The sequence below is a fragment of the Lithobates pipiens genome, unplaced genomic scaffold, assembly GCF_037356315.1.
Source record: "Lithobates pipiens isolate NorthernLeopardFrog02 unplaced genomic scaffold, aLitPip1_a1.2 Scaffold_16, whole genome shotgun sequence".
NCBI classification, from domain to species: Eukaryota; Metazoa; Chordata; class Amphibia; order Anura; family Ranidae; genus Lithobates; species Lithobates pipiens.
Genome location: NW_027507748.1, coordinates 609,401,174 through 609,419,141, shown reverse-complemented (window position 1 = coordinate 609,419,141; position 17,968 = coordinate 609,401,174). Strand labels below are relative to the sequence as shown.

The window sequence follows — 17,968 nt, the reverse complement described above, 5'->3', positions numbered from 1 at the left end:
ACCTCCCTCTTTCTTCTAGATGATTCTAGAAGAAGAGGAGGGGAAGAGAGGAAGAGCTGTCTGGGGTGGCTCAAGGAGCCCTGACCAATCCTCAACTGGGATTGGAAGGGGGCAGGCCTCCTTGAAATATCATTGATTAATTGATAGCATGTGTATGTCAATTGTAACCATAGCTTCTTTTTGCATTAACTATCTTTGTAGACTGGCAACACTATTTGTAACATCACTATGCTATATTTGGTAATTTCTGATTATTTTACTGTTTCTTTTCTGTATAAATAAATTTGATCGTTATTCTTTTCGAAACAGTTATCATTCATTTTTAATTCTATCTGTAATAGCTGCAACTGCATGGGTTGATTCTTATATACACAAAAGGTTTTAATCACTTCTTTTATGTATCATTAATCATTTAAAGTGGAGGGCCACCCTAAAAAAAAAAAACATTAATATTCTTAAAAAAATGTAAAAAAAAAATTTGAATTTTTTTTTTTAACCTTGTCAGAAATCCCTGTTGCTAGGCAGTCTTCCTAATCTGCCTTCTTCCTGCTCCTCGGTGATCTTCGTCTTCTCTCCTCATCGCGTTGTCTTCTGGGTAATGGGGCGCCCTGTGTTCTGGGAACTGTGTGTTCCCTAACACAGCGCGTCCCATTCACAAAGCGTCGCGCGACTCACGCATGCGCAGTAGGAAATGGGCAGTGAAGCTGCAAGGCTTCACTGCCTGTTCCCCTTAGTGAGGATGGCAGCGCTTTGACCCGAGAGCCGGGACCCGAGCACCCTGGAAAGGTAAGTCTCCTTATTAAAAGTCAGCAGCTACTTTTTTTTTAGCTGCTGCCTTAAAAAAAATTTTTTTAGCTGAAACACCGCTTTAAGTGAGGTAGAAACTTTGCCAACACAATAGTTGTCCCTAGAAATTTTTCTATTATTCTACTGGACATCCTATATTTCCAATACCCCTTCCAAGTCAAATTCCCTCAATAAAACAACACAACAAAGCCAACTGACTGTCATTGTCTTGGAGTGTCTGGGAAGTGAATGGGCTGGGCAGGGTAACAGGTGTGCCCAGGGGCGGACTGACAACTCATTGGGCCCCCGGGCAATAGGAGATTATGGGGCCCCTGGGCAATAGAAGATTATGGGGCCACACAGTATACACACACATACAGTATACACACACAGACACACAGTATACACACAGAATACACATAAACACACTGAAAAGGTACTGGAGAGGCAGCTCTAATCTTGAGATTTTTAAAAAAAACACAGATTTTTACATACTTTCCCTGGTTTTATTGAGGCTGGCAACCCTGATGGGGCCCCCTAGTGGCATGGGGCCCTCGGGCAGTGCCCGAGTGCCCCAATGGTCAGTCCGCCCCTGGGTGTGCCACATCGCTTAGCAGCCCTTGCGGAGGGTACCGCTACATACTATATGGACTGTTTATGTATTTATACATGGTGAATATATTCCCCTTAAATGCATTTTCCCCATGGAGAGTAACATCTAAAGTTGCAACTGATCATTAAACAGCTGGAACAAATGGCTTACATGAACAGCATGTAGAGGCGATCAGTCCTGCATGACTGGACAATACTCCATTTATGTGCAATTATTTTCTCCCTCTCACAGTATTACCTCTGCTGTGTAGTGGTTTACAAGGCGCTAATATCAATGCAGGTTCAGGTACTTATGCCAGCTGCATGTAAAAATACAAGTAAATCCAAAACTGAAAATTTTTTGATCAATTTGGATAGAGTGGGAAATGGATAAAACTGCTTTCAGATTTTTTGTTCTCTGTATCCAATTGGGATTATTTTGTTTCACTTGCTGTCTTGTAGACCTCAAAGTAAGTAAGAAAAAATCGCTCCAAAATAGGGGAAGTCTCCTCAAAGTTTTGAGAGAAAATGATGATAAATCTCCCCAATGGGGACACAGACAGCAATAACCCTTCCCAATTCTATCCAAACAATAAAATAAAGCATTACTTACCTTTGCTTGTAAAAGGCCTATAGTATAGAATAGTATAGTATAGAATAGAATAGTATAGTATAGAATAGTATAGTATAGTATAGTATAGTATAGTATAGTAACACATGTCAATGCATGACAAGCCACCCAACTACACAAAGCAATAAAAAAATGCAGGATATGACAGTAGATGCAAAGCCAACCTAAAGGAATCCTTTCCTAAGAGAAACATACAAGCTGTCACTGTCACGCTTAGCCTCTTGCTTCAATACTTTTAATCAGTAACCCAGAACTAATATGCAGATTGGGATTTCCAATTTCCCTGATTTGCCATTTCTGGTTTGTAACTCAGTGACAGTATGGAAGCCTGAGAGCCAGCATAGCAGCCAACTATCATTTTCAGAAATAAGCCAGCAGTTGCAGCCCTCATATTTCTCTTAGTAAAATTTTACTTTACATAAACCCTAACATTGAACTTCTCCTAGCAGCAGTTGTGTGGACGAACATGCCTTGAGGAGAATGAGCAGACTGGTTTGAGATGATAAAAAGGCAACAGTGACTTAAATAACCACTTGTTACAACCAAGGTATGGAGGATAACATCTCTGAATGCACAACACATCAAACCTTGAAGCAGATTGGCTACAGGAGCAGAAGACCACACCTGTCAGCTAAGAACAGGAAACTGAGGCTACAATTTACACATGCTCACCAAATTGCATCCACCCTGTGCTCCCCTCCACCTTGCTGCATCCACCCTGTGCTCCCCTCCATTTGGCTGCTCCTACTCTGTCCTCCCCTCCACCTGGCTACTCCCACCTTGTGCTCCCCTCTACCTGGCTGCACCCACCCTGTGATCCCCGCCACCTGGCTGCATCCACCCTGTTCTACCCACCACCTGGCTGCATCCACCCTCTGCTCCCCTCCACCTGGCTGCATCCACCCTGTCCTCCCCTCCACTTGGCTGCTCCCACCTTGTGCTCCCCTCCACCTGGCCACATCCACCCTGTCCTCCCCTCCTCCTGGCCGCTCCCACCCTGTGCTCCCCGCCACCTGGCTGTTCCCACCTTGTCCTCCCCTCCACCTGGCTGCTCCCACTCTGTGCTCCCCTCCACCTGGCTGCATCCAACCTGTACTCCCCTCCACCTGGCTACATCCCACCTTGTCCTTCCCTCCACCTGGCTTCTCCCAGCCTGTCCGCCCCTCCACCTGGCTTCTCCCACCCTGTCCTCCACTCCACCTGGCATCCTCTTTACCTGGCTGCATCCATCCTGTCCTTCCCTCCACCTGGCTTCTCCCAGCCTGTCATCCCCTCCACCTGGCTGCTCCCACTTTGTCCTCCCCTTCACCTGGCTGCTCCCACCCTGTGCTCCCCTCCACATGGCTGCTCCCACCTTTTGCTCCCCTCCACCTGGCGGCATCCACCCTGTCCTCCCCTCCCCTCCACCTGGCTGATCCCACCCTGTGCTCCCCTCCACCTGGCTGCTCCCACCTTGTGCTCCCCTCCACCTGGCTGCATCCACCCTGTCCTAGCCTCCACCTGGCTGCTCCCACCCTGTCCTCCTCTCCACCTGGCTGCTCCCACCCTGTGCATCCCCTCCACCTGGCTGCATCCACCCTGTCCTCTCCTCCACCTGGTTGATCCGACCCTGTCCTCCCCTCCACCTGGCTGCTCACAGCCTGTCCTCCCCTCCACCTGGCTGCATCCACCCTGTCCTCCCATCCACCTGGCTGCTCCCACCCTGTCCTCCTCTCCACCTGGCTGCTCCCACCCTGTGCATCCCCTCCACCTGGCTGCATCCACCCTGTCCTCTCCTCCACCTGGTTGATCCCACCCTGTCCTCCCCTCCACCTGGCTGCTCACAGCCTGTCCTCCCCTCCACCTGGCTGCTCCCAGCCTGTCCTCCCCTCCACCCGGCTGCTCCCACCTTGTGCTCCCCTCCACCTGGCTGCATCCACCCTGTCCTCCCCTACACCTGGCTGCTCCCACCATGTGCTCCCCTCTACCTGGCTGCATCTACCCTGTCCTCCCCTCCACCTGGCTGCTCCCAGCCTTTCCTCCCCTCCACCTGGCTGCTCCCAGCCTGTCCTCCCCTCCACCTTGCTGCATCCACCCTCCTCTTCCCTCCACCTGGCTGCTCCTACTCTGTCCTCCCCTCCACCTACTCTGTCCTCCCCTCCACCATCCAACCTGTCCCCCACTACTTTTGTCCCTGTCCCCCCATGTGTCGCCCTAAATATGAAAGCTGTCTCTCACCCCACATCACTGCATTTCAGCATCTAAAATAAGACTACCATTACTGTGCAGGTACGGGCAGCAGAGAGATGACATCATCTCTCACTGCCCACCCTCACTCTGGGACAACAGGGACACTGTCACTGGCCACTGGCAAGTGACAATCCGCATCTGGTGGCAGGTGACATTGGCAAGTGACAAGCTGCATCTGATAACAGGCAACGTAACAAATGACAATCCCCATCTGGTGGCAGGTGATGGTGGCAAGTGACAATCTTAGGGCTCCCACTGTTTCTGCATTATGGTGAGTTGAACTATTTCATTATACATTACAATGCAATAATAGAAATAATGTGCTTCAATCATCCTGACACCATATAACCACAGTGCAGTGATGATTGAAGTGCCAACACCATTGCCCCAACAAATTGCCAGCAAATTTTTTTTTGGCAGTGCCCCTCCTGAGATTAAACTCTGGATTCGCCCCTGAACTGTGTGATGCTATCATGTCAATATGGACCAAAATCTCTGAGGAATGTTTCCAACACCTTGCTGAATCTATGCCACAAAGAATTAAGGCAGTTCTGAAGGCAAAAGGGAGTGAAGTGTCCAATTAGTGTATATGTTATTCACATCATGATCTGTCCCTGCCATCAAAGAGCTTACAGTCTAAGGACCCTAACTCTGTATTAGAAAGGAGCCAATTAACCTACTAGCATGTCTTTGGAGTGTGGGAGGTAACCGGAGTAGCTGGAGGAAATCCATTCTAAGCACAGATAGAGCATGCAAACTCCATGCAGATTGTATTCTGGTTGGAATTCGAGCTGAGCACCCTAGTGTTGCAAGGCAGGAGTGCAAACCACTAACTACTACAGTCTTATCAGCCATGTCTAGGTTAACCTTCTGGACTACAGAAACACCTCTCTCTGTATTATGGAGATGAAGGGAAGGTGCTCTAAAATCATAGCACCGTTCCTGCCTCAGTTTGACCATGCTGCTTCTCTGTAGATACATTACATTGATTGAGCATTGTCACCCTGGAACACATATTGGTAATACTGGCATGATCATCGGGTGTAAGCAGCAGAAGAACAAAACCTGAATAAATCGGCCATCACATCTGAGGATTGATAAACTGCAATATATGACATTTCTGTTGTTGGGCTTAGGTATGTGGTAATTACCATATTTATCGGCGTATAACACGCACCCTTTTCCCCTTAAAATCAGAGGAAAATCATAGATGCGTGTTCCCCCGCCGATTGTCAGCTTCTCTGCCGGTCTCGGCGGCTTTTGGCTATTTTCAGCAGCACTCGGCCGTTCTCTGCTCCTTTTGGCTGCTCTCGGCAGCTTTCAGAAAGCCAAATGCCGCCGAGAATGGCCGAGTGCGGCCGAAAATAGCTGAAAGCCGCCAAGAACGGCCGAGACCTACCGAGCGCCGTCGAGATACACAAGACATCCGCTCTGTATCTCGGCGGTGCCATTTTTAAATGGCAAGTCTGTAAAAGACACTGATAAGGCTGCAAATGACTGACAAGGCTGCAATGCAAGGCTGCAAATGAAACTGACAAGGCTGCATTGATGGGCATTTCAATGTACGTTTTTTCTTTAAAATTCCCTCCTAAACATAGGCTTACTATAGGACACGGGTTGCCCGCTGTCCCTCCTTTATACTGAACATGCCGCATTGAGTTGATCATATGACTCGACCAGAGTGCCCTTAGAATAGGTAGGTATACACATCTATATTCTACAGCCCTGGTGCCCAATAAGGGTGCAACGGATCCAAAAACGAATGGATCGGATCGTTCCTTGGATCAGAGTCATGGATCAGATCATTTTTCGGATCAGCAAATAATAATTGAATTTGCAAAAACCTGTGAAAATGCCAACACCATATATTCCCCACTGCAATATACATCTCCCCCACTGTAATATCCACGTCATCTCCCCCAATGTAATATTGGCTGAGCATGGATGGGTATTGGCAGGGTAAGTATTGGCAGAGTATTGCAGAGTATTGCAGGGTATTGGCAGGGTATTGCAGAATATTGGCAGGATAAGTATTGGCAGGGTATTGCAGAGTATTGGCAGGGTATTGCAGATTATTGCTGGGTATTGCAGAGTATTGGCAGGGTAAGTACTGCAGAGTATTGGCAGGGTATGTATTGCAGAGTATTGGTAGGGTAAGTATTGCAGAGAATTGGCAGGGTATGTATTGCAGAGTATTGGCAGGGCAATTATTGCAGAGTATTGGCAGGGTAAGTATTGCAGAGTATTGGCAGGGTATGTATTGCAGAGTATTGGCAGGGTAAGTATTGCAGAGTATTGGCAGGGTAAGTACTGCAGAGTATTGGCAGGGTATGTATTGCAGAGTATTGGCAGTGTATGTATTGCAGAGTATTGGCAGGGTAAGTATTGCGGAGTATTGGCAGGGTAAGTATTGCAGAGAATTGGCAGGGTATGTATTGCAGAGTATTGGCAGGGTAAGTATTGCAGAGTATTGGCAGGGTAAGTATTGCAGAGTATTGGCAGGGTATGTATTGCAGAGTATTGGCAGGGTAAGTATTGCAGAGTATTGGCAGGGTATGTATTGCAGAGTATTGGCAGGGTATGTATTGCAGAGTATTGGCAGGGTATGCATTGCAGAGTATTGGCAGGGTATGTATTGCAGAGTATTGGCAGGGTATGTATTGCAGAGTATTGGCAGGGTATGTATTGCAGAGTATTGGCAGGGTATTGCTGGGATGGCTGTGGCTGCCATCCGTTTTCTCCCCTCCACTTTACAGATCAGTACAGAGAGGGGAGAGAGAAACCGGCGGTTTGTTTACAGGTGATCGCTCCATCACGGAGCGATCACATTGTAAACACTGACGGGTGTACCAAGATGGCCGCCGCTCCGGAACTAGGCCGAAGCTGAGTTCGCTGGACAATCCGCCCGTGTGTGGGCTCCGGCGGACTTTTTTTACCCAAAAGTCAGGCGGACTTAGAAAGTAGTTTTGACTCAAAGACTGCAAGTCCGGCGGACAATACGGCCGTGGGTGTGCTAATTCGCTGTACTTTTGAATGAACGGACTTTCCCGCATGGAGAAAAGTCTGTTCATTTTGAGCGCAGCTCCAGGTAGCCGGGACTAGCGAAGGAAGTCAATGTCGCCGCCTTTGGCGGTGAGATTGACATGTAGCTGGCCTCGTCACCTGGTATGGACTTAAAGGGGAAGCCCTACGCCGAAAAAACCGGCGTGGAGGTCCCCCCTAGGTCCATATCAGACCCTTATCCGAGCACGCTACCCGGCCGGTCAGGAAAGGGGGTAGGGACGAGCGAGCGCCCCCCCTACTGAGCCGAACCAGGCCGCGTGCCCTCAACATGGGGGGTGCTTTGGGGAAGGGGCTGCGCGGCCCCCCACCCCAAAACACCTTGTCCCCATGTTGATGAGGACAAGAGCCTCTTCCTGACAACCCTGGCCGTTGGTTGTTGGGGTCTACGGGAGGGGGGCTTATCGGAATCCGGGAGCCCCCTTTAATAGGGTGCCCCCAGATCCCGGTCCCCCACCCTATGTGAATGAGTATGGGGTACAATGTACCCCTACCCATTCACCTGTGAAAAAAATGTAAATAAAACACAACACACAACGGTTTAAAATAATTTATTGCACAGCTTCGGGGGTTTTCTTCCATCTTGGGGGTCTTCTCGCCGGACTCCTCCACTATCTTCTGCTCTTTTGCTACCTCTTTTACTAGCGGAGGAGCCTAGCTTTCTACTTCGTCGCTGCCGCCTGGGGGGTCTTCTTCTGACTTTGGGGGTCTTCACCCCCTCTTCGGGGGTCTTGTCCCCCTCTTTGGTTCTTCTTGCCGGGTCTCCACACCTTCTTCCAGTACTTTTACAAGCGGTGGCCCATAGAGAGCCGGTCACAATCTCCTGCTATGCAAATTGGATGCGGGGAAACCCTCATTAAATTTTTCAATAGTTTGAACTCAGGCTTGAGTATATAGCAACCCTGCACACCTGTGTACTCAGACAGGCTGCAGGCACCTGGTAAAATCTGGACACAGGATTGAAAGTTCCGATACAGGGCTACAGAATCCAGTGAAAACCAAAAGCACAGATTTCTCTGCTTAGAAACTATAGTCCAGAACCTCGCATTAACCATCAATTCAAATCCTGTGTCATATTCTCCTCCATTTTCACATCAACAGGGTCTCACTCTGTCACAATATATATTTAAATAAAGTTTGCTTTGTGGTGTTCTTTTATTGATTTCATAAGCAATGAATGTCCTTTACATAATATTAGTTGACTGAATGGCATAATCGAATGCTCTGATGACTGTGCTGTGCATATCTGCAGTTATTCTCTCCCTCATCTCCTGGTTTCACTGTCTTTGCTGGGGCATTGGGAGCCATCGGCTCCCACTGCTGTCTGTCAATGGACGCAGCAGCTGGGCTCAGGAGCGAACATGCACGAGTGCCTCCATGGGAAGCGGTTTCCTATGTGAGCACTGGGCAGAGAGGAAGGGCCAAGAGCGTTGGCATGGGACTCGAGAAGAGGAGGTTTGCGGGTGCTCTGTTCCATTGCATAGAGCAGGTTAAGTATAGAGATGTTTGTTATTTAAAAAAATAATTTTACCTTTACAATCTCTTTTGCTCCATTCACACCTAAGCGTTTGGAATCGCAGGCGACTCTGCCCAGAATTCCATAATTGCAGCAAAACGCGGGACGCAATTACGATACCATTACTTGTTAATCGCACCCCAATCGTGCTGAAACTTTTGCCGCAATAAATCTTGCTGCAATCGTGGAAATGCTAATGCAGTACAATTTATACCGGGACAATTGTGGGAAAAAATCGCACAACGATTGGGGTGCCATTAACAAGTAATGGCATTGCAATAACGTCCCATTTTGCCGCAATTCTGGAGTCGTGGGCAGAATTCCCAAATGCGGCAATTCCATCCATGATTCCAAATGCCTAGGTGTCAATGCAGCCTTTAAGTAGTGGCCAGTGGTGGCCTAGCAGGTTTAACACAGGAGGAATCTAATGTGTAAGGCTCCCTTCAGCAACAGGATGACATCATACCTGCTATGATATCATAACATCCATTATGTTTCTGCACATTATCACTTATAAAGCATAGAAATGCATCAGCTGAAAGTTTAACCTTTATTATAAAAATCAGAATATTACTCCTCAATTAGTCCTTTTTACTCTTTTTAAAATGTGTTTGTCTTGAATTACTGAAGAACATTCCAGCATGCTTGCTGCTCTGTGCTGACCATTACCATATAATTGCCCAAAACACTCCAATTCTCCAGCCACACCAGTGGTACTATGCAACATGGGGTAAACCCTAAGAGCTGATCAGCTTTTTGCTGTTAGTTTAAAGCAGTGAGAATAATGAAAGGGTTCCTCCCCCTAGGTTATTGCCCTTCAGTTTTCTTCTTTATTGAATCATTTTAATAGTGCACAACATGCAAAGAGATCTGGCACTGCAAGGGTTAAATCTACATCAGAATAGAAATTTCACCCATACTTTGGCCCACATTTGCATGTATTGTTACAATAAGATGGCGGAGGCAGACAGCTAAACAGCTTGTGCTCTGCGAGCCGAATATCTTTTGACCGGGATATACCTGCCGCCAAACATGCGCCGTGGGTAAATGGACAAGTTACATAAACCTTTTAGGAAAGGGGGAGCCTGTATTGGGTTGCAGTTTGCAGATTGATTTAGAATGGATGACAGTGAACTGGCACTAGCCCCATTACTGACGAAAACTGCTTATCCCCCCCTCCGCCTCCTCCCTGGTCGCCATGGAGATGAACAGGAGCAGCCGAGAAGCTGCCAGTGAGAAATTCAGCATCAAGCATCTGTGGGGGTCTGCAGGAGGAAGGAGGCAGGATCAGGGAGAAGGCAAACATGGACTTGCATTGTGATTCTGCCGAGTCCCCGACAGCCGAACAGCCATCAGGAAAGATTAATAAGACCGCTTTCAAATTATTCGGCAAGAGGAAATCTGGCAGTACCATGCCATCGATATTTGGGGTGAGGAACAAGGGAGATGGGAAGAACACAGGCAAAATGGGTATGGTACGCAGCAAGACCCTGGATGGATTAGCTGATGTTGTGCTGGAGAGCAGCAAGAAAGAAGAGCAATGTGCAACACAAGCTGCTGCTAATATACCAAGCACTGTCACAAACAGCCAGGCTGTCACCGACACCAAGACAGATGTCTCGCCCAACAGCTCGGTGGGTAAATCCCACAGCTTCTTCGCTTTGCTGAAAAGGAATGGGAGACTAGAGAACGTGAAAGGGGACAGTGTGGACCAGAGAGCTGGCAGCAGACAAAAGAAAGGGCTGAAGGGGCTGTTTAACAGCATGAGATGGAATAGAAAAGATAAGAATTATAAAGAAGATAAAGAGGGGGCCACTGAAAGCCAACCTGGCCTCATATTGTCTGGCTCTTTGACAGCCAGCCTGGAATGTATTAAAGAGGAGATACAAAAACCACTGTGTGAACCTGAAGTACCTGCAGAGACTGTCACAGCTGATTTGCCCTGTGAGGAGCAGAGCGAGATTGTAAACAACTCAACAGAGGGGCATCAGTTGAAAGCAAACAGGGAATCCCCCTCATCCTCACACCCCACTGACAAACCTGGGAATACAGAGAGTAGCCCACAAGTGGACCATGTCTGCCAACCGCCTGAACCAGAGGTGGAGATCCTGCAGGATAAGAAGGATGAAAGACTAACAGGTGAAATTCCAATAACCAGTATTTCCTTTGTTGAGCCTGAGTGTGATAGTGGGCCAGAGATTGTCATTCCTGACCCTTCTGCTGTTGATCCACCCTCTGAACCATCTTTTGATCGTATATGTTTGATGTTGGCTGATGTTACATCACTGAAAAGCTTTGACTCTCTTACAGGATGTGGTGATATTATTGCTGAACCGGACGATGAAGGAGGCAGCAGTAGCAGCACCGGTGCAAGGATTATCCCTGGGAATGGCAAGAAAGCTATCCCCAGAAAGACCCCAAACATTATTGCCTATCAAGGAGGAGGGGAGGAGATGGCAAGTCCCGATCAAGTTGACGACAATGACATGCAAGAATTTTTGGGAATGATACCCCAAGCTGAGGACACAAGCAAAGAGGTGGGAAAAGTGAGTAGACAGGCCTCAAGGGAGGACAAACATTCTGAGAGCACATGTGATGGGAATGGAGTAAAGTCATTTAAGCCAAGACAGACTGCAACTAATTCTAGTGAAAGAGGGGATCTTAGAGGACGAGGAAAAGAGCAAAGAGATTCTGTTCGCAACAGCGATGAGGGTTATTGGGACTCAACTACACCTGGGACAGAGGAAGCGCCTTCAAAAAGTTCTGGGAAGAAGGCTCTATCCAGAGACAGCTGCAGTGGAGATGCTCTCTATGACCTATATACAGAAACAGATGAAAACACAGCAAGGGCGCATGCGGAGGAGAAAAGACCAAGCCAAATTCACTCCAAGGCAATCTCGCCAGTAACCATCACGTGCCCAGCAAAAACAAACCTGGCAAAGGAATCCAAAATACCCAGAAGTATTAAACATCTGCCAGTTCATCCTCCTAGTCAACCAGCTGATACAAGTAGTAGCAGCACCCCAACGCCACAACATCCCACTACAAAAAGTGAACTTCCCAGGACAAAAATACCAGTTTCAAAAGTTTTGGTAAGACGGGTCAGTAATAAGACCATCACCGGAACCTCAGGTAAAACAGCTCTTCATGATCCAGCAAGGAAGTAGCTTAAACAATGGTGGACAAGCCAATCAGATTGCTGTGATTTGCTATTGTCTTCATGGGTTGTTGGCAAATACAGGACTATTCTGTTAACATCAGCAAGATATCAAGGGCAACTCGGATTTGTTCACTTTTCTTTTCTTTTTAATTTTCTAACTCTCTTTTCAAGTTTCCAGTAACAATTGGATATTTTATTGCCTAAATAAGCTAGAAGATTTCTAAAGCTTTCAATATCAAAATATGAATACTTAACACAAGTCTACATTACGACTGCTGAATAGTGATGGATTTCAAATCTAATAATCTGTTTTAACAGTCAGGGATCTGGTCAAGCAAAATTCAGCTTTAGCAAAACTGCAGAATCCTGTTGCCAAATATGATGGTACTGATTTTTTGGGTTTTAGAGAATGTATAAAGTGGAGCAGGTAGGTTTTCTTAGAAGTGTGACATTAACATTAACCAGGCTAAAATGTGTTCTATAATGAGATGGTTCATCTGTCAGCCACATAGGTTAGTAAAGATAATTTAAGTGATGTCACAAAGTTAAACCTTTTTCATTAAAAGACCTATTTAAAAAGAGAAAAAGGTGCAACTACGTATAGAAACAAACCAGCCTTTATTCACAGTTGTCAGAACTAAAATCGTTGCTATATTTTAAATATTGCTAAATGCCTTATTAAACAAGGTTTACATTTTTATTTTGTCACTACTCAAAGGATGTAGTCATATTACACACAATAATATAACCACAAAACTAATTTTTCTTAATCTTGCATGATCTATCATCGATTAAAGGATGATAATATTTGCAAGTGGAGCAGCTTCAAACTTTTGAAACACAGAGAACTTTAAAGCAGTATTTCCCAAACTCTCCGGTCAACATTTTTGTAGTTCACCTGTACCACTAACAATGACCACATATACATTGCCAGTATCCATTTAAAACTCTTTATTGCCTAAACTATCTACTGGAATACATCCATGGCCATATAATCTGTTTTACCATACTCAGTGTGGCCTCTGCCACTGGTAGCTGACAGTAGCGTTATACTGGCCATAGACACTAGAGGGTGGTCAGCTATGCAGACATGATACAACCACACTCAGGCATCTATGTCCCTAAACACAAATGGTCAACCCTGGCTACCATTCATGTTTAGCTTAACGAGAGTCGGGAGTAGGCATGGTTTTGACACATTTGAAACTGTAGTAATTGGACAGCATTATCTGTGGGTATACTATAAACATGGACATACTCCCACAATACAGCTCTGTATATAGTTCCTGAGCCCTCCGGTGTCCTACCTACAGTTAGTGTCTTTTCCACCAGTAAAACACATCCCATACGTTGTGAAACACTGCTTTAAAAATGCCTTCATATGATTGATGCATAAAGATTTTGGGCAGCAATTGCATTGTCTGTGGACACTATTGTCTTTGTCTAAATTGTTATGCCAAACCAGTGGGCAAGGAGATTCAATGCAAGGTTGCAGCTAAAAAAAAGATGTTTTTTCATCTAAAAAGCAAGCATTGAATCCACCTGCTGAATCCACAAGCATATTCTGGATATACCGTATTGTTGGTAACTGGATGCAATGGCTAATCTACTAATCTATGCTGGTTTGAGGCTTGTCACTTTGTCTCCATCAGAATTTAGCAGACACCCATGGTTGACTGATCCCTGGGATGTTTGTGGTGGGAGGATCGATCGCCTAGCTTGGATTTTCCTGGCTGACTGCTTTTGTTTCCCTGACACAAGGCCATATTGGGGGTTGTTTGCTCTCTGTACAGTCATTCACCCTTTTTCTGTATGACAGCACATGTCTACACATATAAATTTGAAAACAAATATTGAAAAGTTTAGATTGCCCTTCCATAAAATGGATGATGGCATTGAAAAGGAATTTTACCTTCAGTACAAATACTAGAAAGCCTTTTTCAGCTTAATATCCAGTAGTGAGGTCTCTCCAATCCTTACCACTGTGCCACTTGATTTGCAATAGTTTCATATTTGATGGCTTTCTTAAGCTTGGAAGGAAGCAGACACAAAATCTACTTTCGAAATCAACTAATTTTGGTGTGTTCACCAAGCCAAGAGCCGTCCAGTTGTTATTGTTAGAAAATATCCAAGTTAGCAGATTGGTGGGGTACTAGGGTCCCCATGGATTCCACGCCCAGTTTAAAATGCCATAGGAGTAATTGTGCATTGAATAAGGAATCTTCCAATCGGAGCTGACCAATCAGATGCCATGTTCAACAAACACACCTTCTATTCACCTTCCATTCTATGCCCAACCTTATGCAGTGTCACAATGAAACATTGATACTATGATGGTTATAGTTTGAGCTGGATAGAAGCCAAACACAGCTCACATCTAATACTGTGCCACAAATCATTAGAGCCATTCATTTTATACTGTCCAATGAGGCCATTACTGCCATTGAACACGTGGACTAAAAATTGTTGGCTAATTCTAACCTACTGCATTCTTTTGGACCTATTATTGACATGGTGCAAACTGATGTGGTGTACAAATGAAAAAGGCAGTGAATTAGAGGTTGGTTTTTAGGGCCTGTGTTCACAGAGTATATTTTAGTATGAAGGGAGCACTCCAAATGTACTGAAAAGCACACTTCATACATGTTATTGAACGATGCAAAAACTGACTTTTTGGGGGGACAAGACCACTTGCCAAACATGTTTTACTCTCTGAATGTGCGTTTTGTTTTCCTTTTAAATACTTTCAGGTATGTTCATTTTTTATATAAAGAACTTGCGAGGGCACCAAATTATAACAGTATATATTTACAGTACTTTTTTTTCTTTAATCCAGCCTTGTCTGGCTACCTCTGGACTCCAGCCAAGGGAACAAGGTCACATGACTCTCTGGAGGAGATTTACTAAACTGGATCACTCAGAATCTGGTGCAGCTTTGCATGGTAGCCAATCTGCTTCTGACTTCAGCTTGTTCAGTAAAGCTTTGACAATAAAACCTGGAAGCTGATTGGTTACTATGCAGAGCTGCACCATATTTTGTACTCTCCAATTTTATTAAATCTCCCCCTCTGTGTCTAATTAACATGAAGCTGCTTTGTTTTTTTCCTGGAGGCTCCTTGGTAATGGATTTTAAGATCTAGTGATAGCTCAAGATAACAGGCTGCCTCCCATATGGCATTCTGTCGCTGTTATCATTTCCATAAATGACAAATGATGAGTATTGTAGAAAAGGATATTGCCAGTCAGATGCAGTTGAAGTAGCACCATCTCAAAACCTTCATTTCTTACACATAATTGTTTGTATTTTTCTGGGCACATGGGCTTCCATTAAATATAATGTTGTGGCCTTTGTTGCCTATCTACACAGGGATAAGGCATATTTAATGGTCAACAAAAAGATCTGCATTCCTGAACTGATGGAGCAGCCCCTGATGCCTTAGACACGTTTGCGCCTACCTACAATCATTGGCAAGTTAGTTAATGTTGGTAGAATGGGATATTATTCACAAACATTTACCAACATGAAAGATCACTGTGGTCAATTTTGCACTCCTGCGAATTGCTTGCTTGTTGTCTCTAAGCCCTTGTACACACGGTCGGACATTCCGATGGAAATTTTTTTTTCCGACTTTGTAGAGAATTCCGATCGGACAAAGTGCCACACATGCTCATATCAAAGTACGAGAGCAAAGCTATTGGCTACTAGGCTGAACGTGGTCCCGTCGGAACGAACGAACGTCATCACGTTCCGAACGATTGGATTTTCCAACAACTTTGTCCGACCGTGTGTATGCAACACCAGTTTCGGGCAAAATACGTCTGAAAAAATCAGACGAATTTTGTGGTCGGAATTTCTGACCGTGTGTACAAGGGCTTACACTTCCTGATAATCCCTGACAATACCTAGCTACACTGCTGGCAATATGTCTGTGGCTTTTGGCCCACAATAGCATGTGTAGGCCAATAAAAGCTGATTTCTTGTGGGTTACTCTGAATTACTGCACTCCAGTGCTCTTTTTTCTATTTTATTAAGTCCGGCTACCTGTAGATACACTGATTGAAGAGAACTATTGAATGCCCGTCCCTGATGTACAAGAGACATGGGCCAGCATTGTATAGAATCTAATACAGAGTTTATTGTTTTTATACACCTTCTCAGATACAGAGCAGCAAAACCTTTATACGTGTACAGCACTTGTATGGACCAAACTTTTTTTTTTTCCTGTGTATTCTGTAAATATGTGGATATTGATGTGTGAGTACAAATCTGTGTATATATCTATATATATAAACGCACAAATGTAACGGTCACTCATGGGGAACCTAATAAGAAGCAAAAAAAACCTTTGTGAGACATTTTAGAAGAAAGCTGCCACTATCTGACCCCTGTGCCATCTACTGGTTCTATGGCAGTGAAGTCACCCAAAAGTCTGAGAATGGCAGCTTCCACCCAAGGGGTCTCCCATAGGTGTCTTGACTTTGTGAATAAAGATTCCCTTTAAAGCATCAGGAGCTTTTTTAGTAAGGTTATTTAAGGCTGGATTCACACCTATGCATTTTTAGTGAGTTTTACATTTTGCAGATTTGCATTACAGAACGTTTTCCATAGGAAACCATGGTAAATGGACTGCAGTGCAAATCTGCAAAAATGCAAAAAGCACTAAAACTGCATAGGTGTGAATCCAGCCTAATAAGGCGAAGGAACCTATAACAATCAGATTTCAGTTTATGGTTGTCACACCTGTGAACATAAATCCTAATCGATTGCTATGGGTAACTACACTTTATATTTTTATACCTTATCTAATAAGCTTAATTGTACAAGTACAGGGCTTTACAATATTTGGGCCCCACCAAAAAAATAAACAGTTTATATGTTGCTATTTTTATATTTCTGTATGCATCAAGTAGAGCATTAATGACATTGCATATCTGATAACAGATAGGTGTGATGGGCATTGTAAAAAATTAAACCTTCCCATGTACAGATAGATAGGTGTTTCATTAAAGACTACTTTTTATTAAAAAAAGGATGTCCCGTGTAATCTTTCTGACACATACTGTACATCTTACAGTCTCAGAACAATGGCGAGCCATCAGGATGATAGAGGGTTAATACAATAAAGCTATTTAGACCCACAATGCATTGCGTTCGGATTCTCTTTTAACAAAGGAGGGGGGATTTGTAAATGTGACCCATGGCCCCCTAGAGGCAATCAAGGGAATTCCATCCTAACAGGTGATAAACAATCTATTGTACTGTGCTTTCCCTTCCCAATATTCTGTTGCTTTACCCATTGTGCTACAGCGTAAGAAAATGGGCAGGGTGTACCTTGTTTGCTATTATTCATTTGATCCCAGAGCAACAAAGGGTTAATAAACTATTCAGATGATCCATGTTCAACCTTTTGATCGTAGTATAATGCAATCTGTTGTAGCTATTTTTCATTGCTAGGAAAAAAAAATTTAAATATTGGTTTTATGTCTGACATGTGTCAAAAAAATATCTTGATCCATTGTCCTGGGGAAATTCAAGGCTAAGGCCATGCATGGGTTTAAATAGATCCTTTTGTGGGTAAACAAGCTGGGTCACGTTTGAATGCAGACTGTGGACTGTAAGCTCTCAGGATGAAGAAATAGAAGTCAGACCTATATGCAATTTTTTTTTTTTTTAATGCATCTTCATACAAAAAAATTAAATAAAAAAGTCTTTCTTATTTATCATTCCTGGCAGCACTGCATCGATTCACTAATTGATAACACAGTCATTTCAGCCCATTCATTGGGAAAAAATATTTTCTATATACAAAACATTCTTTTTTATATAGCATGTTCTTTCTTTGTTATATTATTGATTTTTGTATCATATATATAAAAGTGATCTGACAAAAATAATCTCATTGGTGTTTGTGTTTGGGTACAATCCATAAGGAGGAGAGCTGAAAATAGAGCCATTCAAGGTGGAGATGAAATATGATCTATGAGAAATAAGTGT

General features: G+C 44.5%; 1 protein-coding gene across 1 annotated transcript; it reads left to right on the top strand.

Moving 5' to 3' along the window:
• The first annotated feature begins 9,781 nt into the window (after positions 1 to 9,781).
• On the top strand, positions 9,782 to 17,003 carry AMER2 (APC membrane recruitment protein 2). Its single transcript, XM_077484039.1, has 2 exons — positions 9,782 to 10,952; positions 11,124 to 17,003. The coding sequence occupies exons 1-2, from the start codon at positions 10,118 to 10,120 to the stop codon at positions 11,978 to 11,980; spliced, it is 1,692 nt and encodes a 563-aa protein (XP_077340165.1). The 5' UTR covers positions 9,782 to 10,117; the 3' UTR covers positions 11,981 to 17,003.
• Positions 17,004 to 17,968: the final 965 nt, after the last annotated feature.